This window comes from Schistocerca cancellata, chromosome 3, assembly GCF_023864275.1.
Source record: "Schistocerca cancellata isolate TAMUIC-IGC-003103 chromosome 3, iqSchCanc2.1, whole genome shotgun sequence".
NCBI classification, from domain to species: domain Eukaryota; kingdom Metazoa; phylum Arthropoda; class Insecta; order Orthoptera; family Acrididae; genus Schistocerca; species Schistocerca cancellata.
The window spans coordinates 89,054,317-89,067,479 of NC_064628.1; the positions used below are offsets into that span (position 1 = coordinate 89,054,317).

Sequence of the window (13,163 nt, forward strand, 5' to 3'; positions counted from 1 at the left end):
GGTTTGTGAATCTCTGGGTAGTAGGCAAAGGTGGGTATCAACCACATGGCTCCCCCTTACTCCTCAAAAACAGGATTGAGGTATTACATACTGCTGATAGTTCGCGTGAGCCAGACTCGCCTTTCGGGGCTGTAGCTGATCGTCTGAGAAGGCCAGCTGAACACAGAGGATATGATTACTTGACATTAGGACCTCCAAAATTAGGCGAGTTATGCAACCCCACAGGGAAATGGCGGGTAGGTCAGGAAAGAAGGCCAGTGTCCACTCCATTTGCTTATCAGGGGCATCTCATCTGAGATGTGGAGGGGGCTCTTTCGGCAGCGATTGAGTACACTAGCTGCATCCAGCTGAAAATCATAGCTCGTGTTGGCACGGATGATGCCTGCTACCTGGTTACAGATACCACTCTCACCTCCTGTAGGCATCTGGCTGATTTGGTGAAGACTGCTAGCTGTGTTCACTGGGTGGAACCAGAACTAGTATCTTGAAACATTGTTCCCAGAATCAATCACAGTCCTCTAATTTGGAGCTGAGTGGAAGCATTAAACTGGAAGCTCAGATGATTCTGTGATGATCTTGGACACAGATTTCTTGATCTCCGCTATTGGGGGGTTGAGAAATGTAGGACTCCTCCCACACACAGGAAGTATTTACTAGGGTCGCGGAGTACATGTGGTGTTCATGTGTGTGTTTTTTAGAATACAGACATCTCCCCACAAGCCTGATAAGATACTTCCTGATTACAGACAGGGTAGCATTCATCATAGTAGATCAGAGAAAGAAAATGTTTATATAGTATTAGTTAACTGCAGGAAATGTCCCAGAACTAGTCTCACTTATAAACATTAACAATGCACACATAATATTAAGGCAGAAATCTGGCTGAAATCAGATACTAATTTTTACAAGGAGTGATATGAGAGTGTAGTAGAAACACGACTGAGGTTCGCACCTCTGCAGTGCTAGCTTTACAGTGTGGCCGCGGGCACCGAGCAGATGGCAATTGGGGTATGGCCCACGCATAGCGCTGAGGCAGTGTTAGCAGCATTTGCAAGTATTGGTAGCACTGCCTAGCAGCTGTCACCCAGGCCCATGCATCCCGATGGCTTTTGAACTTGTTGGAGCAGGGGACATAAGATCCCCCCTCCCATGTGGTTGAGGGGTTTGCAAGGGTTGGCACTCCTCTCAGTAGATACGAGCGGAGTTGATAGGTGTGTTGATGTTACAAACTCCGAGGAGCATCAACTGTCATAAGGTGCCGCCCATGGGTGGCCACCATCATAGCCAGCATCCATCCATGAAAGTTTTGCTCCATAGGAACATGCCTGGACCACTGAGCCTGGGGAGTATTTTCCAGCATGTCGGATCCTAGGTTCTGAGGGCTGTGGTGGTACCAGGAGGTGAGGAGAGTACATGGCTGTTGCTCACGGAGGACCTCTGCCAGGCAGCAGTCTGAACAAGAATGGTGCTGTAGGTGCTCAAGAACATTGTGAGTGCCACTTCCGTGGTAGATGTGCCCACTGATTTCAACATTTGTTGTTTAAAAATATGCTTCATCATTGGAGGATGGGTAAAAAGGTGAGCTAAACAAGTTTTTAATACCAGAATGAGATTTTCACTCTGCAGCGGAGTGTGTGCTAATATGAAACTTCCTGGCAGATTAAAACTGTGTGCTGGACCGAGACTCGAATTTGGGACCTTTACCTTTCGGGGGCAAGTGCTCTATCAACTGAGCTACCCAAGCACGTCTCATGCCCCGTACTCATAGCTCCAAGATGGTGTAAGGCAGTTGCGAGGGATGGAAATTATGTGAAATGAAAATATTGTCCCTAAAGGATGTATCTACACACTGTAAAACTTTCAAACATGTAGAATAAAAGATGGATTTTAAAAAAAGTGTGCATTTCTTTTGGAGTGACCCTCGTACATTAATTTTCCTATTTGTGTGTTCGTGCTACATAACAGTGATGTTATTATAGGCTGACTACATCATGTGTCCTATGCTCTGAATCACTACTTTTACATGCGACACATCTTTCCGAAAGATGGAAACTGAATTTCTGAAAAAGTTTTTCGATGTTGTGTTTACATGTCAAGGTCTGAAGCGGATTTGCTAGCCCAGTTAACTACAGCGCCTGGAAAACAGCAGATGTAATTTGATTTAGTCAGCACAATCGTTATTTCTCTCTAGTTAGATGAGGTGCAAACAGCTTCAGTCTAATATTTCTACGTATCCTTCACTGTACAAAAAGCCACTCTGTCAATACTACCTGAAATTTTTAAAAACAAGATGAAACATGACAGCCCAAGCACGTTTCAATACCAGCTGTGTTTACATGCAGCGAAAGTCGATTGAGGGACTGGAAAACCGGCAACCAGAAGCATATTTCCAGAATCGATTTTGAATTGTTTACGTGACCACCCAGGAGCAGTACTGCTATCATCGGCTCGCGATATAACGTGAGATGAGCTATGACTAGGCTTACAACAGCGCATCATGATCACGATTTTAGTGCTTCAGAAATTTAACATTCTGTGTTTGGAGGTTCGACTATATACTTTCCTAATACGAAAATATGCAGTGTACATGTTGCTGCAAATCAAAGATCCTTCCAAAACCTTTTTTTTTTTCTGGGGTTCATTTCCTAAAGTGGCGGGAGGCAATATGCCTGTGTACAAAATCTTAACCATTCAAAGGATTGGTTTTACGACTCCGGGGGAAAGTATACCATCACATAACAAGAAAAAAGCGTATTTTCACCCAGGAGAAATTATATTTCTTTTAGCCGGGAAATCCGGGAATTTTTTTTCCTTGTCCGTGTATACGCCCTGACTAATAATAACTAGGAGAGAGCCCCAAATCACATGTTAGTGAGGATTAATGGAATCAGCTCCCAGTTTGTTTGGGAAAGATGGAATTTAAATCTCTGGCTGGCTGTTTTTATTAGATTTGATGTATGTTTTCAGCACCACTTGTGAACCAGGTGCCAAGATCTTTTCAACGAAATCATACACAGTTTCTTTTGTAGTCTTTGTGTCTGAGCTCACATTGATGCAAAACACTATCTGAGAAGAGAAACAATGGCAAGTATGTACTCTTACTAGGTTGCAGTTATATTAGTACTTTTGTGTCATGGAAGTTGGATAATACACATAAGTATCTGTGCACATAGAATGGAACATACACTTTTGATTCATTTATAGAATAAAATTGTTGAAATGATCATCTGTGATTCTACCATACTGCAGGTAACAACAAAACCAATCAATTATTGATAAAATTATTTAATTGTATGGTTATAATAGAAGGAAACATTCCACGAAGGAAAAATATATCTAAAAACAAAGATGATGTGACTTACCAAATGAAAGTGCTGGCAGGTCGACAGACACACAAACGAACACAAACATACACACAAAATTCAAGCTTTCGCAACAAACTGTTGCCTCATCAGGAAAGAGGGAAGGAGAGGGAAAGACGAAAGGATGTGGGTTTTAAGGGAGAGGGTAAGGAGTCATTCCAGTCCCGGGAGCGGAAAGACTTACCTTAGGGGGAAAAAAGGACGGGTATACACTCGCACACACACACACACACACACACACACACACACACACATATCCATCCACACATATACAGACACAAGCAGACATATTTAAAGACATGTCTGCTTGTGTCTGTATATGTGTGGATGGATATGTGTGTGTGTGTGTGTGTGTGTGTGCGCGAGTGTATACCCGTCCTTTTTTCCCCCTAAGGTAAGTCTTTCCGCTCCCGGGACTGGAATGACTCCTTACCCTCTCCCTTAAAACCCACATCCTTTCGTCTTTCCCTCTCCTTCCCTCTTTCCTGATGAGGCAACAGTTTGTTGCGAAAGCTTGAATTTTGTGTGTATGTTTGTGTTCGTTTTTGTGTCTGTCGACCTGCCAGCACTTTCATTTGGTAAGTCACATCATCTTTGTTTTTAGATAAATTATTTAATTGTATAGATGAAAAATGTACCCACTAAGCGGAAAGAGTCTCTCCTTCTCATCCCGTACAGTAAGACTACCCTGACCTGCGGTTCTGGGTGACTTTCACAAAATCTAGCCCTTTTCCTAGACCTCTTCAGTCCTTTTCCTTCACCCTTCTTCTTTCCCCTTCAACCCTTCTATCTGAAGAAGGAGCCACTGGCTCCGAAAGCTTGCCTATCACAACAGTTTTGTATGTGTGTGTTCTGCCACCACTTGGTGAATAGATTTTTTTTTCTATCCAATTAAATAATACTGCAGCTTTAGTGTATACCCACAGTGATTGAAAATATTGTGTTCTTTGTAGTCATTGAAAGTTTGTTACTGGTCTTGAAGTCAGTGCAAACTCTGCCATTTCCTTTGGCTTAACAGTGATATCAGCGCTGCCCTACAGTGAAGTCAGGTGTGGACTGCTCTGTCACTGCCTTTTACATGGCCTCATCAAGCTGACACTTGAAAATAGTCACCAATTCCCTTCAGACCTCTCTCTTTTCAAAACAGCCCAACATAAGTATGGCCGTAGTATAGGTTGATGATATCCACTGTCATATCCCTTAAAAGGGCACCCACACCCCCTGTTCTGCAAATGCTAATCAACACAGCAGTTTAACTTTTGTCCATGCACTTCTTAGATGTGTTGCAGCTTGCTTGAGACTAGATTGTTTTACGTGGCAGAGCTATTTTGGCACATGCTGAAAGTTGCATTTTATGAAACAATCTTACTTTCATCTGTGGCCGTTTCAGATGTTAAACATGTCATTCCTTGCAGTAGAAGTTGATATTCTCCACCTCAAAAGTGGTAGCTGCACTGCTCAGTATGTTGATACGGAATTAAAACATTCTGCAACACACTGGTAGGGCTACCCAACATCTTTTCAATCTGGCAGCATGACGACTAGCTCACCCACACAGAATGTTTGAGAAAATGACATCTTTTGTGTAAGCAAGACTGAAGATACAAACTACCGTGGCAATTTGTGCAATAAACCATTGGGAAATATTATTCCATGGCTTGTTTTTGGCCAGTGAAAGGCCCGCAGTAGTTGAAGATTATATAAATACAAGAACTATTTATAAAGTACTCTCCATATGGTAGTATGAGATGTATCACATGCTACAACAATGTGGATTTTCTCGGCGGTCTACAAAATTCATTCTTCTTGGTCAGGGACATAATCTGTCTCGGTCTACCTCAATTTGCTGTTTATAGTACAACAGCTCATATCCCAGTAATACGACAATGAACAGTAGTGGCTGTCTGTTTCCTGGAAATGCTTTTTGATTCACTCTCATGTGCATTATAACTTATGTGGCCTTACATAAAAATTACATTTGCCTGTTCACAATATTTTCTGCATCTTCTTTTTTGAGGAGTTCTAGCAGGTGCCAGTTTGCGATTGGTTATTTTTGTTCATGTCCATCAGAATTATTGCAATAGCTCTGGTGTTTGTTTTATTGTGGGTGTTTAATTTTCAGTGTTAGGTTAACATTCTTGGCATAAGAATTAGTGAATTAACATGTATGGTAGTATAATAAATATGATGATGACTTATACTTTAAAAAATGTGTCTTTTTAATAATATGACTTTCTGATTCTTAAGAAATTAGTACTTTTAATTTGTAATAACATTATAGACTCAGCCTAATATTACAAATATGTGCATTTATAGGTGTCCAGTGGTAGGGTGCCCTATCAGAACAACATTCACCATGGATGATTTGGAGTCTGATCATGAGCTAGAGGAGCATATCAACAAGATTAAGTCGGCTGGTGGAAAAAAATGATGTTTTTCTGGACTATCCATGCTGGCTGTTTTCTGTAAATTCTGTGCCCACATTTACTTATTTCATAGGCCTAATATAGTGATCAGTAGTTCCAAGTGGCTGTGCAGTACACCAAAGTGGATGCAGCTGATCACAAATTTGTTAAGTCTTTGTGACTTTCATAAGTATCTGTTTTTGTACTGGTGTTTATTTTTCAGTTGCATATTTATTAATAAAGATTAAACTTTCATTAAAATAGATGAAATAGTCATCAGAAGTGACTACAGATCAGTGTACATAGTGAGATTGAGTTCAGTGTGACATATTGTTTTAAAATAACTGATGTGAATATGCACCAGGTTGTAAACATTATGTTCGTTTGAGTTTCCATAAAATGTTTGAATAAGTCTACTATCCATTACAACCCTTGTCCCTTCAAGCTATTTACATTCTTTCAGTCCTGTTCAATATTTCATTCAGTCTTGCCATGGGCTATACTGTAAAATGAGCAGTGTCTCCTAGAATGGTGGTGGTTGAACACATGATTTTACAAAAGCTAGACTTTTTGACAGATGAAGATACTAGCAATAGTGAAGAGATTTTCATATTTTATCCTCACTGCAGATAAGTTTTCTGTCTGTCGTACAGGTGCTATGCTTTATTTGCAGAGTGTCAAAATCACAGTAAAAGTAAACCAGTATCAGCTGAGAAGACAACCATGATCTAGGTTGTGTGGATTAAGAACAAATTCTTGTCAGTCAGGATTCCATGCAGACTGTAGTAATAGGCAATTACTGTTACCAACACAATGCAATAAATTCCCGTTTGCATAATTAAGTTAAAAGTTCAAGACAGCAGCTAATCAATGATTTTGTGGGACATTAATTGGACACTATTACATAACCAAGTGGTTCATTGCTTGATTGGCTGATACTCGTGTCATGTCTGGTGACACGTACGACCCATGTGGTACGCTTTACATGGTGTGTTGCCTACAGAGAGCTTGGCCTTGAAGGTAGCATTACCTGAGAATTTGGCAGACTGTGAATGTGACTCTATCTGTAGGAGAAATCTTCAATATTTCTGGCTCTTTTTGGACCAGTATACTAGGAAAATACCTAAAGTCTCTTTCTTGAGAAACTGATGCATGAGACGGAACTGCAGAGTAAATTTTTTAGGTGTATTATATTGTGCTATGAATGTCAAGACACTAGCTTGCTCAATTATTCCTTATTGCTAGGTAGAATCATGGCATTCTGTTCAGTACATATCTACTTCTATATACATACTCATCACACCACTTTTAAGTGCATGGCAGAAGGTACTTCCCATTGTACTACTGCTAGGTTTTCTTCCTGTTTCATTCACATATGCATAAGACTGCTTAAATCCCTCTGTGTGCACTGCAATTTGTTTAATCTTGTCCTCCTGAACCCTGCAAGAGTGACGTGTAAGGGGGTGAAGTACAGTTGTACATTTTTCACTTAATACTGGTTCATGAAGCTTTGTAAGTTGACTTTTGCAGGATAATTGGCATTTACCTTCTAGTGTCTGGCGATTTAGGTTTTTCAACATTTCTGTGATGCTTTCCCATGAGTTAAACCAACCTGTGCCCATTTATGTTGCTCTTCTTTGTACACCTCCATTGGCCCCTGTTAATCCTATTTGGTTTAGGTTTCACACACTTGAACAGTATTTGCCCCCATTTGCGAGTGATGTGACATACAAGCGTTTAGTAAGAAGTCATTTCGGCATATGTAAATACCATCTTCAGAATTTTTGGCCCCCTATGGCTGGTGGTGATGGCTCCTTGCTTGTCTCGTGATACCACGATTGTACACTGCTATATGCTGATATAGATTAAGATCCCAGGTATCACATCCTGCAGCCATTAACACTGGTGGGCCCCCATTTGCGAGTAATCAGCAAATAAATAATTTGGAAGTTTTCATGGCATTTAATCGCTGTAAAAAAGTGGTGCTGTATAGACTGGTTGCATAGCATAATATATAGGATGAGGGCCTTACAAGCAGGAGCTTGTGAGTTCGAATATTGCCAGATGAATTATTTTTTTTTATTTTAAAATCATTATCATAATGATTTTGATCATTATTTTCAATTAAGTTAAATGGTTTAGAAGGAATTTTTTACTTCTATTCCTTTGTCACATCATTTTAGTCGTCATATCAGTTTTTTCTTTTGTTCTCATTTTTTCTTACTGTCATTCTTTTTCCACTTGGAATCTCTGTTCATGTGATTTTAATTAATTTTATATATTAATTTTGAATGCATTTCTTTTATCATACTAAATTTTTGTCCATGTTATTGCATTCATTATTTCTATTCCTCATTTTGCTCGACTTTCATTTTGCTTATTATCCTATAACATGCAACATGACAGCTGTTAGCAGTAGTGCAGAGAAGCAAACTATTCCTGTTGTGTGTGTTCATGTAGTGTCATGTGGTGTAACAGCTGAACTGCAGCTGTCAAGGTAGTTCTGTAGGTGCTGTATTTCATGTGAAATAAGGGAATCTCAGTGTCAAAGAGTTATGCGCCTGGCCACCAGTGGTGCAGAATTTTTATTTTTCACATGTGTGTGTGCATTGTCCATGCACAATGTTTATTCCTATGTTTTATGTTTAATATTTTTTAGTGTTTTATGTTCTGCACTGTCACTCTGGGTTACAATTCAGTACCTCTTGCTCTCATTGAATAAACAGTTTCCCACTAAGCAAAATCCTTTGGCATCAATTTTGTCAGTAATATTAGGTTGATCGGTTCTAATTCCATTGATTCTAACAACTGGTGACCCAATGTGTTCTGGGCCAAAGAAGAAGGTTGAGCAACTGCTACAGAATTTAAATATAATGCAAGATACAGACATTCTAACAGTGTCTAGACTAGTGGTCCATTTACTTCCGTTCTGGCAAATCATTCCAATCTTATGGTTTGCTAAGTTGAAACCAATTTTAGGTATGCAGCAATTATGGCTGACTCCACAAAATTCATCCTTGTCGTGAGCTAACTTGACTACTGCTATGCTGGAGAGGTACAAGATGTAATCATGGCACCACTGCATGAAAATTCATATGAAAAGCTCAAATCTTAATTGATAGAGAGAATAACTGTGTTGGATGAAGTGTGGATCAGACAGTTACTGACAGTAAAACATCAGTGATTGTAAGCTGTCACAAGCAGTAAAGTAAGCACTGCCGTCATGCAAGACAATGTATTGTGTACACTGTGGAGCAGTAGATTACCCCCGCAGATTAAGGCAATAGTGGCATTAAAAACTGATGTGTCATTGGATGCAGTGGCAGAGTTGGCAGACCATATACAGGAAGCTATCACACCTGCCCAAAATTGTGTGGTTGCAGCACAAAGCAGCAATACAACAGCTTCAGGTACACCACACACACTGATTACGACTCACCCGCATCAAAAATAGGCATGTTATACACACAGGTTGGCACACTGTCATTGCAAGGCAGTGCCAGAAACAACAGAGGCAGAGGGCATTACTGCAGACATTTGAGGAGCTAGTCTTCGAGCAATGCTGCGTCTTCAAAAGGTGAGCAGCCTGTGTGTTGGAACGACTGCAGATTTGGTGAGTATGTGTGAAAATGTACGTCACTGTGCTTGCATCCAAATGCTGGCAGCAGTTGATCGTAGGCGCCTGTCACCATCTGGTCACCTGTTCATCAGTGACAGAGGTTCTGGCCTGAAATTTCTCATAAACACTGTTTCAGACATCGATATCTTGCCAGGGTATTTGTTGCACCACTGTAGGCCACCAACTGCCAATAATACAACCATTGTGACCTGCGGAACCCAGTGAATGGAGCTGAACTTAGATCTGTGTTGTTGGTTCACAAAGAATGTCACTGTTGCAGTCGTCACAGAAGCGATCTTCGGTGCAGTCTCCTGGCACATTACAACCCTCTTTCCGGATGTGGCAAACATCCGATTGGTGGACAGCATTACTGGTCTAACTGTTACTGGTTTTCATTACACAACCATCCACAATGCAAAGCTTGTTGTAGGCACCTGAGGGTGAATATGCCTTGCTGTTAAAGCAGTTCTGAGTTTGACCAGACCACCCGGTTCACATAAACAGATTCCACACAATACAGTGGATCACATTAGGACTATGGATGGAGCACCAGCGTCATAGTGACCTAGACGTTTAACGCCAGACAGTTTTGCAATCGCGAAAGCTGAATTTGACACCCTGCTGGAAGAGGGCATTATTAGACCATCGAACAGTCTATGGTCCTCTGCCTTACATCTAGTGCAAAAGAAAGTAGGCCTGGCACCCATATGGAGATTATGAAGCACTGAACACAAGAACAGTGCTGGACCAGTACTCTGTTCTGTTGACTAAGAGACTAAAACTACGCATTACATGGTGCGAAGATATTCACCGTCTTAGACTGTACTATAGCCTATACTCAGATACCTGTGACTAAAAAGGACATTCCAAAGACCAAAATTATGACACCATTTGTCCTGTTTGAGAGTATGTGTAAGACCTTCGGATTACAAAACGTAGTGCAGACGTGTCGGAGATTCATTGACTGTTTTTTCAAGACCTCCCATTCTGTTTTGCATGGTTGTATGACCTGCTTGTGTTCTCGGAGACTGAGGAACAACACTGACACCAGCTACAGGAGGTGTTCAAGTGTTTGGAGCATCATGGAGTCATGTTAAACATCGCGAAGAGTGTTTTCGGACAATATGAAATAACTCTTGATACATAGAATCTCAGCTTCAAGCTCTCTCTCTCTGACGAAGAAGGTTGACGTAATTTTGCAGTTACCTAGGCCACTCACAGTCAAGGAAATGCATCGATTCCTGGTATGCTAAATTTTTATCATCGCCTCCTGCCTCACTCAGCAGAATTGTGGGAACCATTGACTGTGGCACTTAGTCCTAAGATGAAAGGCAACTCCCCAGCGCAGTGGACTGAAGCTGTGTGTTCAACATTTGAGGCCACAAAACAGAGCATAGCTGGTGCAGCACTTCTAGCTCATCCTAAGCTCAAAGCACCTCTTGCATTAGTGGTGGATGCAAGACAGACAGATATAGGTGCAGCGCTACAGCAATGGTCAGATGGTTCATGGCAACCATTGGCATACTTTTCTCAAAAATTGTCATCATCTCAAAGAAATTGGATAACTTGTGCGATCCAGGAGTACATCCCACTTTTTGACTCATCTCCCAACATTTTGTTTGGGAATGGAAAAGGACTGTCGAGAATGGACAAGGACATGTTTGCAATGCCAAAGGTGTAAAGCGACACCATGTACATGCCTCGATCGGTGACTTTCCATGTATAACTGTACATTTCGACCTTATACATCTGGATGCTGTACGACCACTTCCTCCATTTAATGGGCAATGTTACCTTTTCACTATGATCAATTGTTTTACCTGGAGATCAGAGGCAGTGCCAGTTGATAATATTATCACTGAAACAGCCTCTACCTTTGCGTCAGCTTGGCTAGTGAGGTTTGGGTGCCCACAGCTTGCCACCACCAATTGTGGATGGCAGCTTGAGTCAGACCTGTTCATACAGCTTGCCAAGTTTTGCGGGTATGTCCACCACAAGACCACCAGTTACCATCACTCTAGCATTGGCATGGTTGAATGAATACTGGCATCGTTCTTTGAAGGCGGCGCTCGTGTGCCATAAAAACACATGGACTTTGGATCTTCCACTGGTTCTACTTGGCCTATGAAAAACTTATAAACCTGACATCAATTCTTCAATCACAGAGTTGGTCTACAGAGAGACAATGTGTCCGCCTGGAAAATTTATTGACACAAATACACTGCAAACTTCCTCCCAAGACCACTCATATTTCTTAAATCACCTGTGGAACCATGTTGCACAGCTCCATCTTCCAAGGGCTTGTAATCTCCCCCCTCCTTCCTAACTCCAGTTATTGTCCATAATAAGCAGTCTTTTACAAAAAATTTGAGAGGAGTGAAGATTACAATCAACTTTCTAGTTTACTTAGCTTTTCGTGTAGAGTCGGATCCAGTTCTTCGTGTCTAGGGGTCTGAGTCTTGAAGATGAAGATCTCACATTTTAGTTCCTCATGATTGAATTGATCTAAATAAATTTGAAGATTGTTGTTGCAAAATTTTTGTTGTTACATTAATATATTTTGTCACATTTTAGTATATTACAGTCTTTTGAATTTTCACATTAACAAAGCCAAAATTACATTGTTCGTCTAAAATATAAAAATACATCCAATCACATCAGAGGCATACTTACTACTACTACTCCCTCTGCAGTAATAACCATATTCCAAAGAGTTTACAATTTTTCGTGACAAATTAATTTCAATTATTATTTCATCAATGAATCCAGAAATAAATGTTGTAAACAGTACTAGATTGTATAATTAATAATAGAAATTTTAAGTGTGCCACATAGTTTGCAATTTCAAATGTTTAAAAGATAATTAACTGTACATTCAGAGCTAGTACTTATTGATTGTAACATCGAAAATAAGGTAATTTCTTGTCATAAATTTTAGCTTGAAATATGACATATTGTGTATAAAATTATACGAAAGTTTTCAGAAAAACATCTGAGATAATACTGACCTGTCCAAAATTAACTACAGTTAAGGAAAAGTAATGCTAGAGGAGGATGCCTCATTACAGGCTTTACGTCATGGCATACCGTTTTGTTACGTGCATCAGGACCTGGATCATTGCACACACATCATGCTCCATACTGGTGGCGTAAAACCACTCTTACAACCTCCATACACTGACACATACCCTGCAAAGTATGGCGCACAAAGGGCAGATTGGTGAACGGCAAGTCGACAAGCATTTCTCTAAACAGAGTCAAACCCCTGTAGATTTTTCAAGAGGCATCACCGTCCAGTACCCAACAGAAACATCAGCACTTTCCTGACCAAGACGCCCAGCCACAACCATTACTGCTGCAGCAGCCACCCGCATGACATCCAACACGGGTGACCCACTTCGGACTCGTGTGTTTGTCCACAGTGCAATAGGAATTTATGTTTTAAATGTTTATATGAAGATTACCATCTAAATGCACATCTTGTAACAAAAAATACACTTTCGACTCCATTGCACAGTCAATACCATCTGTTGTTTTTTAACTGATAAGTCAGCATTTTCAAATGTTTGAAGATTATTGTAGATAAATAAATATAATAAACTTCACATTCATAAAAATTCTGAGGGGGGAAAAGAATTAATTAAAGAAAAATGAGAACAAATGAGAGAGTTCATAAGGTGAGCAAAATGTGATTAATAGAAATTTTTAAAAATTATATTTAAACCAATTAATTGAATAAGAATAATGATAAAAGTCATTTTGATAAAGATTTAAAAA

General features: G+C 40.2%; 1 protein-coding gene across 1 annotated transcript in view; it reads left to right on the forward strand.

Annotated features, from left to right (window-relative positions):
* Positions 1 to 6,179, forward strand: part of LOC126177078 (E3 SUMO-protein ligase NSE2-like) — a 65,608-nt gene extending 59,429 nt beyond the window's left edge. Inside the window, exon 5 of the mRNA XM_049924316.1 lies at positions 5,679 to 6,179. Within this exon, the coding sequence (XP_049780273.1) occupies positions 5,679 to 5,793 (115 nt within the window). The 3' untranslated portion in view covers positions 5,794 to 6,179. The remainder of the gene's footprint in view (positions 1 to 5,678) is intronic.
* The last annotated feature ends 6,984 nt before the right edge of the window (positions 6,180 to 13,163 follow it).